This window comes from Anastrepha ludens, chromosome 2, assembly GCF_028408465.1.
Source record: "Anastrepha ludens isolate Willacy chromosome 2, idAnaLude1.1, whole genome shotgun sequence".
NCBI lineage: Eukaryota > Metazoa > Arthropoda > Insecta > Diptera > Tephritidae > Anastrepha > Anastrepha ludens.
The window spans coordinates 154,367,559-154,391,329 of NC_071498.1; the positions used below are offsets into that span (position 1 = coordinate 154,367,559).

General features: G+C 37.8%; 2 protein-coding genes across 2 annotated transcripts; one reads left to right on the top strand and one right to left on the bottom strand.

The window, feature by feature from the left end:
* The first annotated feature begins 4,521 nt into the window (after window positions 1–4,521).
* Window positions 4,522–10,925, top strand: LOC128855416 (uncharacterized). The gene is made up of 3 exons (XM_054090289.1): window positions 4,522–5,089; window positions 5,474–5,625; window positions 10,568–10,925. The coding sequence occupies exons 1-3, from the start codon at window positions 4,522–4,524 to the stop codon at window positions 10,901–10,903; spliced, it is 1,056 nt and encodes a 351-aa protein (XP_053946264.1). The 3' UTR covers window positions 10,904–10,925.
* Window positions 10,926–11,428: 503 nt separating this feature from the next.
* On the bottom strand, window positions 11,429–12,376 carry LOC128855422 (uncharacterized). The gene has a single exon (XM_054090303.1). The coding sequence runs from the start codon at window positions 12,374–12,376 to the stop codon at window positions 11,429–11,431; it is 948 nt and encodes a 315-aa protein (XP_053946278.1).
* Window positions 12,377–23,771: the final 11,395 nt, after the last annotated feature.

The window sequence follows — 23,771 nt, forward strand, 5'->3', positions numbered from 1 at the left end:
CCACGATCGAGACTAATACCCGATCTAAAAAAGTGGGTAGAAAGAAAGCACGTTGAGGTTAACTATTAATTCACACAGTTCTTGTCCGGACATGGGTCCTTTAGCAAGTACTTGTGGCGAATGGGAAAAGTGAACCTACCAAATTGCATATATGGAGATATTGAGTATGATGATGCGGAGCACAGCGTCTTTAAATGCGAGAGGTGGAACATAGAGAGAACAGGTCTGCAACGAGGTATTGGTGTATGCACACTTGAAGGAATAACCGAGGAAATGATGAAAGGCGAAGAAAAATGGAATGCCGTCGCAAATTTCGTTGAGGATATTATCGGACAAAAGTAGCGGAAAATGGAAAGTTATGCTGAAGAGCATTGAGCATAGGTTTCTCAAAACAGGCGACCCTGGACGCAGGGTGAATAAGTAAGTGTCCTTCTTAGGACGCCGTCGTGGCCCTCTACCTCGAAGCAATGCGGAAGCAGTCCAGGGGTGGAGGGAAAAATCCAAGAGAAGAGGAGGGATATTTTTAGTGGAATCACCACACACGTAATAGCAACGGTTACTATGTATATGGTGCGAAGGCATTTTTAACCCAACCTCACCGCCAAAAAAAAAAAAAAAAAATTCCTTTTATGGTAACAAATAACCATTTTATTGACAAAATTATGATACTCTTGTGCACAAGTGCGGAGTATAAATATAATAATGACTAATAGCAAGTTAATATTTTTTTTGTAATAAACGCAACTAAAACGCAGTAAAATAACTGAAATGAAAATAATCCCAACACGCGTTGGTGTGTTTTTCCTAGAGAAAAAGACCCGTTTGCGATGTTTCCATTTTTCTAGTGATAGGAATATAAAGCCAGCCACAAAAAATTAATAAAATCCTTTTAGCTTTCATTTGAACTTGCAATTGCCATTACGCACTCCCTCACTTACATACACTTTTATATTCACAAATGTATATAAACCGAGTGCTGAGTTTTTCTTCTTATTTTGGTGCAACTTGGCCGAAGGCATTTCTCGCAAAAGAGTTTCATGCAGAAGTATTGGCGCGTAGCTGATGTTGGTGGCCATTCTCAATTGGCCGTAAGCGCAACACACAAATGGAAATAAAAATAATAGCATTGTTGTCAATTTCCTACGAAAAAGAAATTAAGTCTTGTGGGCGATATTTCCGCAGCAGTTTTTTTCACTAGAATTTCTCTCTCAAGTATTTAGACTCATTTCATTTTATGCAAGCGAGAAGAAGTATTTAATTTAAAATTATTGGAATATCATGTCAGAGAGCAAATTGATTGCAGTTATGTAGAAATATACATATTTGGGCTGAAGGAACTCATTGGAAGCTGGTCAGTTTTATTATAATTGAAATTGTTGAGTTTATACAATAATTTCGAAAAGTTAAAGCGAAAAAACTATGAATGCAGTCAATGTCAAATAAAATTTGCCCCGCACATTAAAAAGTTTAAACTGTTTATTTTGCTATTTTGTAATTTGAATTATTTTTTTATCAAAATATGTTTCATGCCACAAAAAGCGCCATAAAAGGATACGAACTTTGAATACTTTGAATTTCAAACTTTTTACTCAGAACTTTCAGACAAATTTCTGGTATGCAATTTTATATAATAGATGATTGAATTTAGGTATAATAAAGTGTAAGTTTCAAGTAGATCAAAAATCACACTGATTTTTGAGAATTTTTTTTCGAACGCGGTCTTGCGGATTTTCTCCATTTAACGTCCCTCCACTTTATATGGAAGAAAACACCCAACACCACCAGCAGGAAAAATTGTGAAAAATCAATACGATTTTCGATGTACTTGAAACTTGCACTTTATTATACCAAAACTCAATGATCTATACAGCTGTGTACTCGAACATTTTCTAAAAAATCAGTGACCTATGAAACTGCTTATTCGAGTTTTGATATAATAAAATTTTGGAGTTTAAAATTTTTATGAAAATGTGTAGCATTTTCATAAATTTCGTACAAAGTTTAAAGCTTTGAGTTATATACAATAGTTTTTGTTGTAGTGTGAACTGTACTTTTGTAACAAATAATCGATATTACAAAATAACGAAATGAATAGAAAAAACGTATTAATATGCGGTGCAGAATTTATTTTGACGCTGACGGTAGATGTGTGAAAAAGCGTGCATGTTTTACGAGGTATGACTATTAAATAATGAAAGTAATTAGTATATTTGGCTTTCATGTACATACTTTCATATGTTTAAATGTTGTCACCCCTTACCCATCTCTCGAACACTCCGCTATTGCGAGTATCTATGACAAATGTGTAAACATTGGCTTGAACTAATCCCTCATCACAGTTGCTTTGAACAGGGGTCAAAATGCCCATTTAAGTGGCAGTTAGAGGGTTAAAATATACTACAAAATAATTCCCCGTCAAATTTTACTGTGGAAGTTTAGGAACAGAAATTTTATTTGAAGTCGCTTATACATACAATTTTCGATAAATTAGTAGCTTCTACTGCTAAAATGTGAAAGATTCAACACCTCGTGAAAGAAGAATCCGGCACTCCGGTCTACTACTGTCTTGGGCAAAATTGATCTGCGAGATAAACTCTTTCATAATTATTAGAGTTTGTTTCTGTTGAGTAACATTTTTCTATAATTATTGCACTGTGCTGTTAAACTCCGAAAATGTCTGTTGTAATATTAAGCGTCCAAAATCTTTTTGCTTTTTATTATTTGCTCGCTTAGATATTTGTATGGAAATATTTACATGCGTGCGCACAAATACACATACACACTCTTTTACTGCACTCATTCTTTGACGCTAAGTCAAACGGTGTGAAAACTCAAAACCCTAAATTGTACAACATCAACTCATCGCTGATTAGATGACAATCAATTTCTAATTTCGTTTTTCATTTTACCGCTTTGGCAAACACAATAATTGCAGGGTTATGGAAAATGAGTGGCGAAAAGTAGAGCAAAAAGAGGGGCCGGCTTTTCATGGCAATGGATTACAAGCATATCGTTTCGAATGCTTTTTTGCCACGTGCTGTCTGTTCTAATGGCAACCTTTTTGCTTGAAAACAGTTTGGTGGCATTTTCTTAATATCTCAATTTGATATAAAGGGTGATCAGATTCGAAGTACTTTTTCTAGTACCGGTTTTTGACAGATCGCGCGTCACTACTGTCAAACTAAATACATAATTTTTCTCAGTATCCATTAGCATTTCATCATGGAAAGACTTCTTAGGGCAATAAACAATATTGCCGTATTTGGGCTGAAGAGCAACCCGAAGCTATTCCAGAGCAGCCATTACATCCATTGAAAACAGCCGCCTGGTGCGGCCTATGGGCTGGAGGAGTGATAGGCTCATAATCTTCAAAGACGAGGCTAGCGCCAATATAACAGTGAATGGTGGACACTATCGCGCAATGTTGAACGACTTTTTGGTGCCGGAAATTGAAGTCCGTGATTTCCACAACATTTGGTCCCAACAAGAATGGTATGACACTACTTGCCATGCAACCCGTGAATCAATGGATTTATTGCGTCGTCGTTGCGCTGAGCAATTTATCTCCCGTCTCGCCCCCAAAATGGTGTGATATCCCACCTTTGGACTTTTATTTGTGGTGGTATATAAAGTCTTAATGCTTTGTGGATAAACCAGCTTCTATTGAGTCATTGGCAGCCGACATTCACCAACGACAAAAGTCATTCACGAGATATCAACCGAAGTTCTCCAGCGAGTCATTCAAAATTGGTGTTTACGGATGGATAATTTGAAAGGGATTATCTTTAAAAAATAAATCTCATAAATATTTCTATCCAAAAACAATAAAGATTGCCCAATCAATTTAAATTTGCTTGGCGCGTATACCCTTGTTGGCTGTTTGGCCGAGCTCCTCCTCCTATTTGTGGTGTGCGTCTTTATGTTGTTCCACAAATGGAGGGACCTACAGTTTCAAACCGACTCCGAACGGCAGATATTTTTATGAGGAGCTTTTTCATGGCAAAAATACACTCGGAGGTTTGCCATTGCCTGCCGAGGGGCGATCGCTATTAGAAAAATGGTTTTTCTTAATTTTGGAGTTTCGCCGAGATTCGAACCACCGTTCTCTCTGTGATTTCCGAATGGTAATCACGCACCAACCCATTCGGCTACGGTGGCGGCCTTTTCGTTGCTTTTTTCAATTTAAAATCCGATACTTTAAATTGATCACCCTTTACATGCAAGCATAACAATTAAAAAAAAACAAATTTTCTTGAATGAATATTTGGTTGTTTTTCTACTCGAATTTGGGAACGACGAGTAAAGTTTGTGCGCAACCATCCATACAGAACCCCTATAAATGCAGACAAATTAAAAGAAAATATTTCAGTATTTCAATAAATGTGCCCCACGCGTGAACTGAAAATAACGCATAGCCGGTTGTGTGGATAAGACAAAAAGTGAAATTAATTTTGTCAAAAAAAAAAAAAAAAAAACTCCCATACAAATAAATCATTTCAATTATTGAGAATGACTAGGACAATGCGTGTTGGTGAATGTTTGTGCGCAGCAGGATTCCTACTACAGTTTTTGATCCTACTTAAATGCAGTGCGATTACAGCGACCATTACGACACCAGTCAAGGATTACAGCAATGCGAGTGCTACAGATGAATTGATGACGCTGCGCAATATTGGCCGCTCGCTCACGCTATGCTTGACCGCTTCTAAGCGTTGGACATGTCTGGAACGGCAATTAAATCGTGCTTTGGTTGCTGTGGCAGAGGACGACAGCACTTGGCAATATGGCGATTTCATTACTGTTGAAAAATTGCCACGCAACAGAAGTGATGTGCACGAAGGACAATCATCAATTTCTTCAAAAGAGCGTGCACAGCGACAGCGCGCACTTCCAGTGGATGGCAGTGAGCCCGTGCCGAACAGCATTGCAGCGAGTTTGCTTCAAATAGCCAAATCACGCTCGATACGCTTACAGTTGCCGAGCTCTGTGCAAGCTTTGAACAAAATTGGCGTGGGAATTTCGGATGCTATCGATTTATGGGCACCCACCGAACCGTTAACATCAGCGGAGGCGGCGCAAGCGGATGCAGGTACGCCTCGAATTTTGAATGGTCTAGTAGATGATAAATTAGAGCAATTCCTTACTAAATTGACGGTTAGTGGTTATGGTGATGACGCAATACATTTACAGAATGACAAGAATACAATCGAACTAGACAAGGACAAAAGGAAGAAACTGAAAAAGAAAAAGACAATGAAAAAGGACAAATACAAAGACAAGGACAAGGACAAGGACAAGGACAAGGACAAGAACAAGAACAAGAAAACGAAAAATTAAAATAAAAAGAAAATAGGCAATAATAAATATAAAGACAAGTATAAGAAAAAGTATAAAGACAAATATAAAGACAAGCATAAGAAAAAGAAAAAAATTAGTGAAGAAGGACATTTACATAATGAAAATTCCCTTAAAGGACGCAAAAAGAAAGGCAAAGACAAAAATATGGCTATGATGGGCGGCATGGCGCTGATTGCAATGGTTGCGCAAATGTTTCTCGGCAAGGTGATCCTGATCGCTGGCGCCGCCTTTGTGATGGCAAAGATTGCGCTGCTCGTCTCCTTACTTGTAAGTACATATTTATATACACCTTGCACACTCATACATACATACACATTTAAGTGGGGATGTTAGTATACTCATTGACTAGGAATGCTAGTACAGGCACTTTTTGTTGTTGGATGGTCCTTTTATAAGACAATGCAACCAAATAAAGAAAATTAGAAATTTGTTCTTAGAACTTTTCTGTTAGGTTATGGAGCATATGAGCCTAAATAGACGGTGGCGTTAATTGGGACTGCCGCCGCAGTTCAAGCTGATTAAAATTGTAGTGTTATGCCGATTAGTGAACAGCTGATTTGCTTATAGAATGGTTTTTTCAGTAAAAAATGGAACGTGGACAACAAATATGGATATTAGGTACCAAGAAATAATTTTTTGTTAAAAAGAACTTTAATTGCAATTTCTCAAAATATTCCGAAAAATATATACAATTAAAATAATTTCGGACGTCTTAGTGCAAATAAACATTCAGTCTTTCTTGTTGCTCTCTTTAAAAGTTTCATAATTTTTCATTCCCAATAAATATTAAATGTCATTTTTCGGCAATGTTGCTATCGAAAATTCCCCTAATCTGCCGAAATTATGAGAATTAAGTCAAGTTGTTAATCGGGGTTAGTTGCACCTTGAGATAATTCCAAATTCAGTTGTTAACCCCGCTTAATGCCACCATCTGTCCAGGCTAAGAGACACGTATTTTACCAAATATTGGCAGGAATATTTTTTTATCTTATTTTATGATTAAATAAAAATTAAAAAAATAAAATGATTAAATTTGAAATTATAGATTACAAGGATGAAAATAATATTGCGTCCATAAAAATAGCACAATTTTTACAGTTTTTCTTTGAACAAAAAAATTACTAAGCGGGGTTTCAAGCTCAATAACCGAAATTAAAAGTAAAGACATAAGCAAAATTTTAAAATCTCCTTCTTTGATTGCTATTCGTAATCAAATGTAAGCCAAAATACAATTTAAAAGTAATATATATTTTTTTTAATTTTTTATTTTTTGTTTTTTTTTGTATTTAAATTTTGAACTATAGTATATTTGAGAATAAATCGCGTTCTCCAGCTGCTTCCAAGAGGAGACCCACACGTTCTATACCGGTCCACTGCATTATGTTCCTCAACCATGAAAACTGCTTACACCCGATACCTCTTCTTCCTTCAATCTTGCCCTGCAATAAGAGTTGCATCAGTTCATAGTTCGGGCTTCGTAGAATATGCCCCAAATATGAAGTTTTTCGTCGTTTGATGCACTTGATTAGTTGTCTGTCGCCGTGAACTCTTCGCAGCACTCCTTCAATAGAAACGTGGTCGGTCCATCTTGAGCAATCTCCGGAGAAGCCACCGCTCCTCCTGGAGAACAGACATTGTTGACAGCCGCCCAAAATGGGAACAGACGCTGTGGTGTTGTGGATTGCTTTTAGCTTCAGTGTTCGCTATCGACCTTACCGACAAGGATAGCCTTTCCATCGGCATCGCTTTCAAGATCACTACATCTACTGAGCCCCTTCATTGCATCAAGATTGCAGTCCTCAAAGAGGCATTGCTATAATATCTCAGAATTTCTTTCTTTCACATTTTGAGTTGGCTTAAAATGGAAAGATTACTAAATTACTGAAAAATTTCAAATATTTGGTAAAATACCTGTACTCTTATTTTACATATCTTATCAGAAAAATTTTATATGTGACCTGGTCTATGAAAAGGTACCTTACGTGGCAAAAAACCGTTTTTCACTTTTTTGTTGATTCGAATAGTGTGTGAAAGGCTCTTTAAATGGTGAAAACCAGAAAGTCATAATTTGTTTAAAAGTTTGTTAAAAGTAAAAAAAGAAAAATACAAATACGAAAAAGACTGATTTTTTTGTCATGATACAAAGCCACGAAGTAGAATTAGAAGAAGTAACGCAGCTGTCAACTGTAAAATTGTCAATTTGACATCATATTCGTGTCAGTGGCTTTAAAAACCTTTACAAACATGTGGCACTTATTTATAGTTATTGTTGCTATTTGGAAAACTTAAATTATTTTTTCTATGTTTGGAGCGCCATCTTGGATATGCCATTTAAAATTTTTCAAATTTGATACCAGAATTGTATTCAGTAATTCGAAAAATTTTTGTCACCGGGTCTTATAAGTTTTTTTTTGGCATGGATGTCGGTACAAAAGCTAACTTATTTTTTAAAACGATTTCTGCGATTTGCATTAACTTTTTCTTATTTATTTATATATAAAAAAAAATGTTTTTCACTGCTTCTGTGATTTTATTGATACTGTGATCTATGCTAAAGAAAATAAGCCAAACCGGATTGAAAAATATTAATATTTAAAAAAGTTACAAGGGTTTTTTGAAGTTTAAACTTTAACTGCTGTTTTCTCGAAAACTTGTTTTCGCACGTAAGGTACCTTTTCGTAGAACAGGTGAAATACTATGAAACCCTATCCACTATTTTTTTGCACTGCTTAGTTACAGTTCAGGGATAATTTGAGTAAAACACATTTACATTTATTTAATATACAGGTATCCCTTATTTTCAGTGCCTAAATTATTATAGCACTACACAGGCATTTCGCCTGCTTGGAACTTACTTTTTTGTTTCTTCCTTATCTCACTCCACTTGGAAGCGTATTGCCTCCACAAGGCTTTTCCATTTAACCCGCTTCCGGGTTCTTTATAAGCAGTTAATTAGAATAGTAGGTCAATCGATTATAGTAGCTTTGCATCTAATTGTGTACAAGGTGGCGCAAAATTATTTTTGTATAACTTTTCTACTATATATAAAACAAAAACATTTTTGGAGTGCCTATTTGTATACAGCCGCTGTCTAGTTCGCAAGTGTATCCCCTTTGTGAGGTGTTGGACTATATTGACTCCCAGTCTTATCATCTAAGCGGGTAGATCTTGGACGCTCGAGGGAACATTCAAGGTTAACAATGTCGCAGCTCTCGTTAAGTGGTCATGCTGTGAGACGTGGGATAGCCTCATTTTCTTTCTGCAGAAGCTGTCTGGAGGACGAAGTGTAATCATCTTAGCTCCTTATTCTCAACTGCCCTGCTCTAGTCGGACAAAAATTTAGACATCTGGGTGCTCACTTTTTCGCTACATCTGCGGATATTGCGGATTTAAATATCACACATCTGGTGAAATTCATAAGTAGCTTGAAGCGGCTAATACGAACGTAAATAGCCATCGTTGGTCGCCAACCTCTAATCCAAAGCTCCTTCTTCCTTTTTTTCCGCCTGGCTGGTTACTTTCCCTATGGTAGCATAAGGGACACATTTGGAATAGTTGTCCAAGTGCGACCCTTGCAAGGGCAGCCATTTATCCTATCATCTAAGCAATTTTTCACTGGCTTTCTCCTTTTTTAAAAGATCCTAAAACCCATTTTCACTTCTCAATACTTTTCGGTGGGCCCGTCTCCCAAAGAAAAAACACCTGATAAACAACCGTAATCTACTCTGAACTCTCCGTGGCTGACACTACACGACAAGATGGAAAAGAAACTAGAATTCTCCATGGAATTCAAAATGGTCATTAGTGACCGCTCAGCGTGGAGAAACAATGAAATATCTTAAGAACAGGGCGCACAGGTGTAGTTTACTGATGGGTGCAAAATGGGAAACGGTAGTGCCGGGGCTAGAATTGTCGGACTACATTTCAAAAGAGCAATTGCAGTGGGAAAAACCACTTCCATTTTCTAGGCGGAGGCCCACGCCTTAGAGGTGTGTGCCAGAGAATATCTACGGAGAGGCACGCGCATTGCCAACATTAACATTCTCTCTGCCAGCCAAGCAGCTCTAAAATCGTTGGATAGCTTCGCATTCCAATCAATGTTGGTCTGGGAATGTTTTAAAATCCACAACACACTAGCATCAAGAGACTTTGTTTCCTTGATGTGGGTTACGGGGCATGAGGGGTACGAAGGGAATGAAATTGCGGACACTTTAGCGAAAAAGGGGGCAAACACTCCCTTCATAGGTCCTGAACCTTTCAGTTTCAAAATTGCCTTTCTGCGTGAGCAGGAACTACGAGGCCTAATCGATTACTGGAGAGCCTAATCGGGCATGCGGCAATCAAAAAGACTCGCACTTTCTGGTATGCAGTTTTATAGGCCACTAAATTTTAGTGTATTTTAGCAGGTAAACTACCTTTGTTTTTTTATAATTTTTTTCCTTCACGATGGTGAGCATTTTCTCCATAATAAACTTTTTCGCATTCCCTCTACGCGCAACACCGTCGGCGGAAAAATCATAAAAAATCAATAGAGTCTTTTAGCTACTTCAAACTTACATATTTTAGACTAAAATTTAATAGGCTATAAAACTGCGTACTAAAAATCTTCTGGAAACTACAACTCAATCCGTGAAGTTGAGATATAAAATTGGTGCAATTTCGTAATTATTTTTATAAAGTTTGAAACTTGAATTTGTATGATTTTTATTAGGCAATGAGGTATACTTTTAAAAGAAAATAATGAAAATTCAAAACAAAAATGAAAAATAATCGAACCTAGTAAAAATGTTTATGTGCCATCATTTGTGGCGGGCGGTATAAGCTGTAATTTTATTTTAGTTTTTTTTTCAAAAATAAGTTTTTTGATGTATTTATTAAAAGAAACTAATTTAGTGTCGTTCGTAGTCGAAACATAGGGCGGCCCTCTATTATAATAATGCGTGGCTAAGATTGTGAGTTTCCTTTTTTTGTTGATACCCGCGCTAGTTTTTTTTTCCTAAATATTTCAAAAGTTCCATTCAACAACTGCTCGAAATAAGCCATGCACCACTGTCTGTATCATCCACAAATTAATCACCGTCACTTTATTTAAATAGTTCCTCAGCAATTAGTGGCTTCGACCAAATCAAATTATTTCAGTATTTATTAGAAAAAACCCTTTTATTGAATGGTAATTTGCATAAACGATATTGAGATGTACTTATTTTAGGGCAGTCTCAAAAAGGGATCGACTGGAAGCAGTGGTAGCACAGAGCGCATCGTTGTGACCAGTCCAGGGCATGGCAGTGGTGGTGATGGCGGTGGGCATGGACACGGGCACAGCGGTTATGGCTACGATTCGGGATGGCACCGTAGTATGCCGCTCACTTATCCGAAAGCAGAAATAATAAGCGAGGAGCCAAAGCATAAAAAAGCTCACCATCACACACCACCACAGACGCACACACCGCCTGACAGCTACTACTACAGTAAAATTATCGAAGCGGCTAATGAAGACGCAAGCGATGATAATAGACGCAGAGGCGCGCAGTCTGGATTTCTTTAGAGTTAATTGAAATGGAATTTGTTTATCAGGTCATATAAATTTAATTGATGGTCGAAATGGAAATTTGAAAAATGAAACAATACAAAAACATGCACCAAAATACAGAGAGCCAATATTGGTTTATTACGCCGATGAACTTATGAACTATGGCCTACTTAGCTAAATATATCATACATACAACAACATTAAATGTATTAAGCATTAAGTTTAACATATACATATAAACATAAATAAAATTGTAAACAACTTTTTCACTTTTTTTTTGTTTTTTTGCTACTTTTGGTTAGTCTACAAAGCAAATAACTTTTTCGTAGTACGTCGTATTACGCGTGCCTTCATTGTATTTTTTTTTAAATAATTATTTTAGCATTTCTTCCTAGTTTTTGGTGATCTTCTTTGGTTTGATCTGAAATCGCTTAGTTGCGACAACGCCGACTTTCACCTCTTCGCGCAGCTCCAGTGCACACCACCCAACTCGTACCCAATTCGTATGCCGCGCTTCAGCTTTCACCGCGTTCACCGCGCTTACGACTGCGCACGCGAGGGCACCCAAGCATTGTACGCCTTATCCTGCATCATCATCTCATCATCGATGCTCCGATGATATGAGCCGCCTTCATGCCCGGCTTCGTATTCGCCCGCATGACTCGATGAATAGGTCTGACTGTGCTGCACTTGCGGGTGTTTGACAATTTCATAAGTGGTCTTTTCGCCGCCCTCGGCCGACACCAGTTTCTTGAGTCCAATAATAGCGCTTATGATGAGCGCGATTTTGCCCACGATCAGCGCCTTGCCCGCAACTATCGCAATCGAGTGATAGGCCATTTTGAGTATGGCCGTCTTTAGCATTACAGCCGCTATGAAGGGACCCAAATATTTTTTATCGTCGCCCTTCTTTTTGCGTCCTTCTACAAACTCGTTTGCTGTATCAACAACCGCGTCGCCGACACCGAATTGCTGAAAGTACGCCGTGACGGCGCTAAAGAAATCCTGCCCGTTGCGTTGACCAAAGTTAAGCAGACGCGGCAAATTCACTTGCAGTTGTCGGCTATCAATGAAGCGCAAAAAACGCTCCAATAGCAGCGCATCTAAGCTCTTCATTGATAGGTTTTCCAGATCGCGATTACTAAGATTTAATTCAGCGTTGGCGCTTGCGCGCCCCGTACGCGTCTCATTGTCCACCTTCTTGACAATCGTCACGCCCTCGACAATATTTATATTCTGCACCTTGAGCGCGCGCCCCAGCAGGCGCGTCGCCTGCACTTTGAAGCACCAAAAGAGATCGTCCCGATCGCCGCATATGCCGTAAATGTGTTTGAGTGTGCGCGTGAAGCCGTTCTCGAGCAATGTGCTGCGACTAACGCCGTTACTGGTTTCATTGTGTCTATGGTGGGTGGACACCTCAAGCAGTGCGGCCTGCTTACACAGTGCGATTAGTATGAGACCGGCTAAAAGCCTTAAACTCGCATCCATGGCAATGACGCGTACTGACTTTCGCCTCACAGTGAGAGGATACGCACAACGTTCGAATAGCGAATTAATCCAAAATTTGCAGGCGCGCTTGAGTGACAGCCTCTACCGCATATCCTTGGTGCGGTTGCTGTAGTGAAAGATTAAGCTGTTCAAATTTATACTTTTTTTGGCCTATGTATTATTTTTCTAAAAACTAACACGGAATATTCGATTGGTTTACAGCCTCTTCAAACTTTCAGCGAAATGCAACTGATCTGCGCCGCTTATGTGGCAATCAAATTTATACACTTTACCTTGCCACAATTAATGCAGCGCGCAATTGGTTGTCTGTTGCTGCTGCCGCTGCCGCCGCTGGACCCACTTACCAAGTCTGCCAGAGCCACCAAAATCATTTGTGTTTCTTCTTTGCAACTGATGCGCGCGTGGCCGTTTTGCCGCACTTTTTTTACCGCGAGCGCTGGCTATTTGGAGCGTGTTGGATGCAATATGCTTACTTTTCCATTGCGCCCCGTTGTCTTGAGTTGTGAGTGAAAAATTGCAAGCATCGCTGCTGATTTGGTACAAATGCTGGTTGTTGCTGGTTGCTAGCAATTGAAAATGATCAGCTACTTAATTATTTATCAGTATTGCACTTTTTATTGTTATTGTAATTGCTGGTAGTCATCAGTTTGTGCTTGCGTTTGTTACTTTATTTATAAGCAACACTTTCATGCGCCAACTCTTGCCACCCACTTTCTTCTGCGGATTGATCGCATGAGTTGAATTAATGCATTTAGCCGTACGTGTGCTCAAATTTTAAAGAAAACATTCATTTCTCCACTTGTCTTTGGTGACGCTCGTGCTTTTGCCAAAATGTTTGTCGACACGCAAAGTCATTGTTTGGGTACTTCAAAACAGATGTACAAACATGTAACTGCATCTACTAATTGTGCACCTTAGGAGGATGGAGAAATTTTCCGTTTGCTAAATATGCCCATATACAGGTATGTACGTAAATATTTATGTTTACATGTCGAATAAGCCGCAGCAAAGCATTACTGGCCCTCATTAGTCATAAACTCTCTTGCCTATTAACAAAAATGAAGGCAAAAAAAAAGTTTATTAATTGATAATGAAAAATTGATAGTAGCGACTCTGCACAAAGTGAAAACTTCAAATTAATTGACCAATCAGTTCGAAATTATTTCTTCTATTAATAAAGTTTTTCAAAAGAAATACTCGTGCAGTAAATTAAATGTGCAGGTTGCTGAAAGATAATCCTCTGGTAGAAAAATAGTATTAAGAAGAGTGAAAGTTTTTCTTAATAATTTGTGTGCCTTGGGGAGAATTTTTTAAGGAACAAGCCTCGTTTCATCAGCTATAATATTCTGCATGTATGTAGCGGTGGTGGAGGAGGTGTTGTCTGAGTGACACAGCCCAGACCCAATTAGCACAAAAATGACATTTTGATCCACCACTTGTAAAACCATTGCTTTTTTTGTTTTGTTTTATTTATTAGTCGAACCATCTTGATTTGATTATGAATCAGCCTAGGTTAGATAAGGTTAGGTTTGGCAGCCGAATCGCACATAGAGACCGCGATGCCGCTTAGACCACGAAATGGATCCGTTATGAGCCGCAGAGGCTGGGCTACATTTCTCCTTCCATATTGAACCATCCTGAGCCTTTGACAAAGCATAAAAGATTGTTGATACCTCAAGTGTATAGATTAAGTAAATTCATTAAGAAGAAGGGTATTAAATATCGGTTCCTGCTTCTGGCTACAGCTGGGCATGTGCTAAAAAGGTGTTGAATTGTTTCCAACTCCTCCTCATTCCTGCAGCTAGGACAGAAATGCATGCATGTAAACGCCTAATCTTCCTACATGATTTCCTATGAGACAATGCCCTGTGAGTGTCCATACGAAGGTCTTAATTTGAAGCCTACTCAATTTAATAATATGTTTGGATAGACATAAATTTAGCCTTGGCCATGTGTACCTAGAAGTTTTAGAGGTATTGGCACTAATCCATTTTTGATTTACAGAATTGATTAGCGCGCCCATAACACGAAGCTTGCAAGTTGCGAGATGTACCCCCATAAAATTATGTATTTATGTTTGGGATACAGATACCTTCTCTTACAAGTTGGTCAGCCCTACCGTTCCCTGGAGTATCTCTGTGGCCTGGAACCCAGCATAAGATAATATGATACTGTTTAGCCATCTCATTAAGATATTGGAGATATTGTAAGGCCCTCCTTAATGTTATTTAGAATGCATCCAGAGCCTGAAGGGCAGCTTGTCTGTCTGATAGAATGCAGATATCTTTTGATCATATTTTGTTTATCTCTTTAAACATCTTAAGACTGCATGTATAGCATTTATTTCCGCTTGAAAAACACTACAGTGATCCGGTAGTTTAAAGTTTCACTGTTAAAAAGCTCTTTGCAATATAACCCCGACCCTATACCGGTGTCCATTTTAGATCCGTCCGTGCAGATCTTAATGGGTGTGTTGGGTGATAGATGTGCTTCAAGCCATTCCAGTGTATAAGGGATTTTCATTAAGAAACTCCTTTCGAAGCAAGGTGTCCATTTTAGATCCGTCCGTGCAGATCTTAATGGGTGTGTTGGGTGATAGATCTTTTTCAAGCCATTCCAGTGTAGAAGGGATTTTCATTAAGAAACTCCTTTCGAAGCAAAGAATGGGTGGGTGATAATCACAATCACTGGGTATATCCGTATAGGAGTCTAAGATGGTTGGAGGGGCATGTGTGACAGTCTTCCACTGTCAGCTCACTTTGAGCATTAAATCAAAACAAGCCGCTGAGCATTTGCAGAAGAGATTTGAATCTGCCTATGTTTTTTCTTTTCTTTTCTGCAAATTCTTTCAAGTTGGCCACCGAGAATTTCCCCAGCATTCTATGTTATAGAGCACCCAGCCTAGGGCAATCACATATGTAGTGAAAGATTGTTTCTTTAGATTTTTCTTGATTGCAGCTTCTACATCTATTGTTCTACGACCATCCAATTTTCCTGGCATGATCTCCCAAAGCCAATGGCCGGATATTGTTGACGTAATTCTGAATATGTCAGCTCATGGCTTTCTAAACAACCAGTCAGTTCTGGATTTGTTGAAATTGAGCCACGATCGTTTAGTTATTTTGAAGGTATCCGTGTTGGTCTATCTGTCAACGGCCTGCTTTTGGAGCAGCGAGAATACCTCCCTTTTCCGCATACCTTGGGGACAACATATTTCTACTGCTTCGGCTGCGTTATAGGATGCCCCCTGTCTTGCCAGTTCATCAGCTTTCGCATATCCTTCTAGCTTTAGTCAGCTCAATCGTCACGTATTTGTTGTAGTACGGTGGCTCAGAGAAGTGCAAAGGGGTGTGTATAAGCATTACGGATGCCAAGAGTTCAACGTCAGGTTCGGCTCTTAATGCTGTGTTGGCTTTTTACCTTTGAACTTAGCAATTCAAATGGAAGCAATGAAGATGATGTGTCGACTTCATTCTAAGAAATTAAGATGTAACTGTGGCTTGGCGATCGGAGTTTTGCACACAGCGAGTGTTTAAGAGATTGCCGCAGCAATACTTTTTGTTCTTGGCACTTGAAGACAAACTGATACTTCGAAACTCTTTAGGAAAAAGTACGTCCTTAGTTTTTCTACAAAGCACCAATGGACAGACCTAAACACTCTATGCGAAGCTCGGAAAGAACTTTTTACACCGACGTCTTCAAGACTGAAAACGGTGCTGCCACGGAGTTGCATTTGAGTAATATCTACAGTTGCTTAACAACTCTAGAGATGATGATAACAACGCCATTTCACTCGGAAAATTTGTGCAATATTTCATGTAGCCGACTGGATAGTCGCCGAAAGGTAGTGCGGAATTCAAATCAGGATATGTACTGGCAGCAAAACTGCTCTAGAGGTATTAAAACCGCTCGCACCTCTTCAAACATTATTCGAAATACTAACACTTTATTTGATACAGATACGATTTGTTTGTAAAGTGTTGTCTGTTTTCATAATATTTTGCGAAAATGGAATAAACAGAGTATGCAAACATCTTATTTACGTCGCTTTATCAACATAACATCCAAAAAATTTCCACTTATTTCATTTTAATGCACAAAAAACAAAAAAAAAAAAACAACGCCGCAGCTTAAAGCGAAAGTTGTGTGGGGTGAGATTGATATAAGGGTTTAGGAGTAGTCAGAGGCTCGAAAAAATTGTGAAATATTTTTTTTTTTTTGCTAGTCAATTGCTTTATTTTACAAAAATAAAAACAAAGCATTAATACATCACGTTTCGACTTGACTTTAGCAAAATTTCAAAAAAAAAATTAATAATTGTAAAAGTTAAATTATTAAATTAAATAAAAGAGAAATTAGTTTCACTAATAGATAATCTTGTACCTGATAGAAGCCTTTTCTCAAAATTAACAATTTGGCAGCCTCAGAAAATATTTTTCAGATTTTCGAGAAAAAAAACAAAAATTCGTTTTCGGTAAACATTTAAAAAAATCCAAATTTTGGGAAAAAATCCTTCGATCAGTCACGAGTTTGTTATGTTTTTCAAAAGCAGTATAAATTTTATTGAAATCTATCAAGCGGTTTTTAAGTTAAGATGATCACCAGTTTAAAAACATAGTTTTGAGAAAAACGCATCAATTTGTGTAGAGCTGCTAGCTACTTGCTCTCGAACGCTCCGAAGCCCCTTTTGTTAATTGTTGAATAACTCGAAAAGTATTTGTCGGATTCACTTTAAATTTTCACACAATATTTCTAAAATATTATACCTTAAGAAAATGCAAAAACAAATCCAATTTTTTGTAAATTCTGACTACCTCTAACCCCATAAATCAATATTAAATTTTATACCCTTGTTTTTTAACCATTGGATCGCATAGTAAGGAATAGAAGTAAGAAGTAAATAGAACCACAGCATTTTGGAGGACTGTACTTTTCGCAGACGAGGTAAAAATCAACTTATTTGGATCAGGCAGTAGATCTTTTATACGGCGCGAGGCCAATACGGAGCTCAAATCCCAAAATTTGCGATCTACTACAGCTGTGGCAACGTTATGGTTTGTGCCTGCATGCAATCAAATGGAGTTGGAAATTTTACTTCTATCGAAGAATCAATAACCAATTATTTTAATTTAAAACTTCTAAGGCATAGCAAATTTGATCCTAAAAAGGCGATACTTGAAAAGTGGAACCAAATGAGTCCAGAATACAAAAAAAAAACTCCATGCCATGTAGACTTCAAGCTGTAATTGATATTAAAGGATACCCAACAAAGTACTAAATACCTTAAAAGTTTAAAAATTGTAAATAAAAAGTTGTCCATTTTTAAGTTGTATCATTTAAGCGCGGCGTGAATTCTTTGAAATGAGTAACAAAGTAGATTTAATGTGAATTTACTAAACCACGAGATGCGGCTAAGGAAATGAGGCAACATCTAAAACAACTGTTCTGAAAAGCAATTTATGAGAAATAATAACAATTTGAGAACGAATTATAATAAATAAAAAAGTTTAAATTGTTAACTTATTTCTTTTACCGGCATATTTTAAAATTAAAAAATACACTGAATCATTCTAATCCTAATTACAAAAAAATGATTCTAATCCTAATTGAACCTCTTCTGATATAATCAAATAAAATAGAGACCACTTTTTTTCAAATTTAATTTTAGGCGTCCCCTCAAAGAAATACGAAATAATGTAACTATAGAACCAAAGCCTTTTCTTGAGCTACGGTAAGCCTATAACGGTAAACTTTAATAAAAAAGCTAGCGCTCAAACCACTTAAATTTAGTTTAAATTTTCAAATTAACTTGCCGCCAACGACATTAACCGTTACCATCATTGTGGGCACTTCAATACTGTAAACACTCGCTTAGCAGCCACTTGAGCGCAGAGCGAAAACAATGTCAATGTTGCCATGAATAAACAGCGGCTGATAGCCAAACATAGCGCAAACGATGTATGTAAAACAACAACAACAAATAATCATAGCACCCAACCAATGAGGCAGCAGCAAGGCTTAAACAGTCAAGAGCTAATAATACAACACTACCAGTAAGCATGTACGTGGGCACATATACATATGCACATGTGTAACCACCCACAGTATCGAGCATAACTTAAGAAGCTTGTTTCTTATTATCTTGCATGACTGACAAATTTCATTTATGTTGAGTAATTATTTTTAATCAATGTCTAATTTTAACTAATTCCAATTTTATATGTATATTTTGTTTAAATCCTTTTCTTTATGGCGAAGGATTTTTTAAACATTTAGCAATATATGATAATAGTAAAATAAGTAATTTTTCTTTTTTTAAGAGAAAAAGCCTGTATTCCATCATCCAGTGGTGCAACCATTTACTACTTTTAAGATAAATAATAATGTAGAGTAATTTATTGCCAAATGAGGTTTTTTGTAGACTTTCTCTTGAGCCTGGTGAATGTTATGGGATTTGCAATTAGTTCTGTGACAAGAGAGTTTGAGTACAGCTGCAGTCGTGTGTTGTGTGATCTGGCATATTTTCTTATTTTTTCAATTATTGTGGGTACTTTGAGATGGCGATGAATTGGTGAATTTAAGGTACAGTAAGGGACGCTTGCAATCATTCTGAGTGTTTTCGACTGAAATCTTTAAAGTATTTTGATGTTGGAGTTTGCTGCAATGTTTTTTCTACTTTAAATTTATATTGTGCTTTAATCAATTTAAAAATGTTTGGAAGGTATAAACAGGATTTATGAGTTTTGTGTATGTACTAGGTGAAGTCCAAGATAAACAGGGCTGAGCTAAATAGAAACGACAGGAGCTTTGTTCTGATAATTTTGAGTTTATTTATTCAAAATAGTTCGCTCTGGCCTTGCGATCTAAAACCTTTTTGAAAGAGTGTTTCAGGTCATTGACCGGAATGTCCCTCAGGAAGTCGGTACAAGCCTTTTGGATGGCCTGTATGGAAGCAAAACGTTTTCCTTTCATGGTCAAATGCAATTTTCAGAATAAGTAGAAGTCACAAGCAGCCACATCACGCGAATACGGTGAGTGATTGATGGTTAAAATGCGATTTCTAGTCAAAAAATCAGTCACAAGAGTGGATCGATGAGATGGTGCATTGTCATGCAATTACCGCCAGCTTTCTCCTTCGCGGTATTCAACCCGAATTCGACGAATGCCATGCAACAAACGCTTCAAAACAACAAGATAGAAAATTGCATTGACGGTTTGGGTCGTTGGCACGAACTCCTTGTGGGCAATTCCCTTGGAATCGTAAAAACAAATGAGCATCGACTTGATTTTTGACTTCTCCAAACACGATTTTTGGGTGCTGGCTCGTCTCGGGCCTTCCATTTGGCACTTTGACGCTTAGTTTCAGGCTCATGCTGGAAACACCACGTTTCATTACAGTTGCAATGTTGTAAAGGAAGTTCTCGTCTTTTCTTACATTTTCTCCGCTCTTTGATGAGGTCTTTCGAATGTTGCATTCTGAGCAATTTTTGGTCCTCAGTTAACTTGTGCAGGATGAAACATGCACAGACCTTTCGTAAGCCCAAATGATCAGTTAAAATGTGATAAATCGATGTTTTGGAGATATTCGACTCCGATTCTATGAATTTCAATGAAGATTTCGGTTAATTTTCGATAAATTTACGAACAATTTCGACGGAGTTTTCGGTGATTACAGATTTCGGGAGGCCCGTATCTCCATCTCTGGGAAACGTGTAAACCACTCATGAACTCTGGCAAGAGATAGACAATCATTGCCATAAACTTTTTTCGTCAATTCAAATTTGTTTCTTTGTTCGAAACTCATTTTTGTACAGATGACACAAACATATTGACAGTTTAGACTCAATAACTTCTCTTCCACTGAACCGAATGTTACCAAGCTTTCACTGTAAGTCAGCTAAGGATGTAACTTCCAATGCACAACCTCTTTAAAAAGATGGTGCCATCAAATACATTTTGATGACGCTTTTACGTTTATTTTAGAATTCACCTTGTATATAAGTTTATTATTTTACCAACAAATACCTAGAAGAAATGATTTCAAATATACCAAGCAAATATTTTACATAAAAAGATGAATTGCTTAAATTTTGCACACTATTGTAATTACATGAAAACCGGTATGATCGTAGAAGATGCAGTCGAAACGTTTTTTATTTCGCTTTATTATTATTTTGATTCGCATTGCATACTTTTCTTTTCAGTATTTTGTTGTTTGCTTTTGTGGGAGCTTTTAACACAATAGGTTACACATTTTTGTTGTTGGCTGGGTTAGCCTGTGTAATTTGCAGAAATCCAACGGGCCCGTGCAACGAATTCAACAAAGTCAAAGGTGATGTTGCTGGTAGCGAGTGGAATGATGATGAAATCTATAGAAGCCACTCAACACACCCACACGCAAACATACACAGCTATCAAACTATAGTTGGTTGTATGCAGACCCAAGAGAAAAAATGGCACTTTCACTATTTAATCATTATTAGCGAATTAAGTGAAATAATTTTGAGAGAAGTGAACATCCTTCAATCCAAAGTGAAGTTGGAAAAATAATAGTTGCATAGAAAATTCGGTTTGAATGGTGCCAGATTTTCTAAAATTGCATGAAGTTTTAGGAATATGAATATACACATATAAATATAAAGGGTATTTCAAAAGATGCGCCTAGATGTTGTTCCGAAATATTGGGTATGAGAATAAGTTTCTGTGCTTCCTTAGCCAAAATTACGAATTATTTAAACAGGATATTATATGAAGTATGTGCCACTGGAAGCTCCAACTTCACTCTATCTTTCGGGCAGCATACGGATTCTTCTGATGAAAAATTCTAGTTCTTTTGACTTGTCCATTCATTGAGTCAGTTTGCGATATTTTCGTAAGAAATGAAGCGTTCTCCAATAAGGGCTGACTGCATTGATTGGAACAAATGGTAATCAGAAGGTACAATGTCAAGATTTCATTTATCACAATAGGTCAATTTTTTATCGCCAGTGACGATGCAATGCAGAAAACCTTTTCTTTTCTGCCGTTGAAGAAACATCTTACACATCACCAAACGTCCCTCGATATCCTTCTCCTTCAATTGATTTGGCACCCTGTTACCTGCTTTCTGGACCATTCCCATCGCGTGCAAACGTTTACCGATGGTTGATCTGTCACCATCAAACTCTTTAGACATGTCATCAAGGGTTCGACATGCGTCTTCATCCAATAATTGTTGTAGTTGAGCATCTTCGAAGATTTTCGGTGCCTTGCTGTGACCTTTATCACTCACGTCGAAATTGCCCTTTCGGAAACGTCGAAACCGCTCTTTACAAGTTGTATTTTATGGAGCGGGACTACCGTAAATATTGATTAATATACGACGCGTTCCAGCAGCACTTTTCTTTAAAAGGTAACGGTGAAGAATGACTTCCCACAAATGCGGTTTTTCCGGGACGGGCGTAGACATTTTTGACGTTAGATAAGAAAGGATCTTTACGCTCCAATTGAATGTCAACTACTGCGATCGAGACCTTACTGTGGGCAAAAAGTAAGGTGAATTTATTTGTCAAACTTCGCGGGATTAAAATTTCGCTCTAGTTATTTTTTTCATGAGTTGGCAGCACTGTTAGTAACATCTGGGTCTACTTTCATGTGAATGCCATTATCAGTAATATATTTACGCTTGTGTTTACTAAACGACCAAGAGTGCATTTTTCGATTTTTACAATGTCTGAATTGATGAAGCAGAGAACTGCCATCAAACTTGGTTTGCGGAATGAAATTTCGGCTGCGGAAACGTTTAGCATGTTGCAGAAGGCATTTGGTGATTCGACCATGTCGCAGAAAAATGTTTATATAGTAAGTTGTAGAAAGGCTTCAAAGAGGGTCGAGAACGTGTTAATGACTTGGAGCGCTCCGGACGAGCATCGACGTCAACAGATGACCAACACGTCAATAAAGTGAAGGAGTTAGTGCTCAAACATCGTCGGTTGACTGTTAAAGACCTTACTGATATGATCGGAATATCAGAAGGATCTGTGAAAACCGTTTTGAAAGACCATTTGGGCCTACGAAAAGTCAAATCTCGTTTGGTACCGAAAAATTTCAATTTCTTGGAAAAAAGGCGTCGCGTTGATGTGTGTGAAACAATGCTTTCAGACTATCAGGACAAGCTCAAAGGCATCATTACGGGAGATGAGACTTGGATTTATGCTTACGACCCTGAAACAACCGACCAATCAAGCGAATGCTAAAGGCGAGGCCAGACCGAAAGGAGCACGTCAAAGTCGTTCAAAAATAAAGGTCATGATGACAGTTTTTTTCGATTTTCGTGGTGTGGGGCACTATGAATTCCTTCCGCCTGGCCAAACTGTTAATAAGGAATATTATTTGTGCGTTATGCGTCGTTTACGTGAAGTAATTCGTCTAAGAAGACCAAAATTATGGGCCAACAACTCTTGGTTTTTGCATCACGATAATGCACCGTCTCACACTGCACTCGTTCTTCGTGACCATTTCGCCAAAAATTCCACGCATATCGTTCCGCAACCACCGTACTCGCCTGATTTGGCTCCGTGTGACTTCTGGCTATTCCCAAAACTCAAGAGACCACTCCGGGGAACGCGTTTCGAGTCGATTGAGGAGGTAAAAGCTGAATCGAAGAAGGTGCTGATGGCTATACCGGAAACGGACTATTTGGCATGTTTCGGGGGTTGGAAAAATCGTTGGCATAAGAGTATTTCATAGAGAGGGGATTATTTTAAAGGGGATGAAATTAATTTACAAGAATAAATAAAGATTTTTCATTTTACAACCAAATTCACCTTACTTTTTGCCCACAGTAAATTGCGGTAACCTGCTTCCGAAATCAGTAGCATGGCCCTCGATTGGAGTTCAAGCGGATCGCACAGAAGTGAACGACCCCAAGGCTCATGGAAACGAGGTCTTAATGCTGAAATCAGCGCCACCGGACTTAATACGACGTGGTCTCAACTCAAGGCAAAGGCTGAAAACCGAGGCGGTTTTAAATCATTTGTGAAGTCACTATAAGCTCACTAGACGGCGCTGGAGCAACTAATTATTTTACTATTATTAATCAACCTGTTGACATTATATGCTAGGCGTATTCGTTTGTCGGTATGTTTTGTTTTTGATATAATTTTATTAGTACATATATATTTAAGGGTATAAATTTATTGAGCTTTTTTAACCATATAGCAAGACCTCGATATAAAGAAGTTCAAGGGCTTGGGCAAATTTTAATAATTTTTTTTCCAGATCAAACAATAAAGAAAAACATAACTGGTTTTATTTTCTATTGTCATTTATACCATTTATAGAAATCGACTTACGCTTCACCAGATAACTAAGTTATTTTGACAGGAATTAAAAC

What these genes read in the sequence shown, in the direction of transcription:
- LOC128855416 (XM_054090289.1), top strand. Translation starts at nt 4,522, where the DNA reads ATGCGTGTTGGTGAATGTTTGTGCGCAGCAGGATTCCTACTACAGTTT. An exon ending in GGCGGCGCAAGCGGATGCAG is followed by an intron (nt 5,090 to 5,473) that starts GTACGCCTCGAA and finishes ATTCCCTTAAAG; the next exon opens with GACGCAAAAAGAAAGGCAAA. An exon ending in CGCTGCTCGTCTCCTTACTT is followed by an intron (nt 5,626 to 10,567) that starts GTAAGTACATAT and finishes TACTTATTTTAG; the next exon opens with GGCAGTCTCAAAAAGGGATC.
- LOC128855422 (XM_054090303.1), bottom strand. Translation starts at nt 12,376, where the DNA reads ATGGATGCGAGTTTAAGGCTTTTAGCCGGTCTCATACTAATCGCACTG.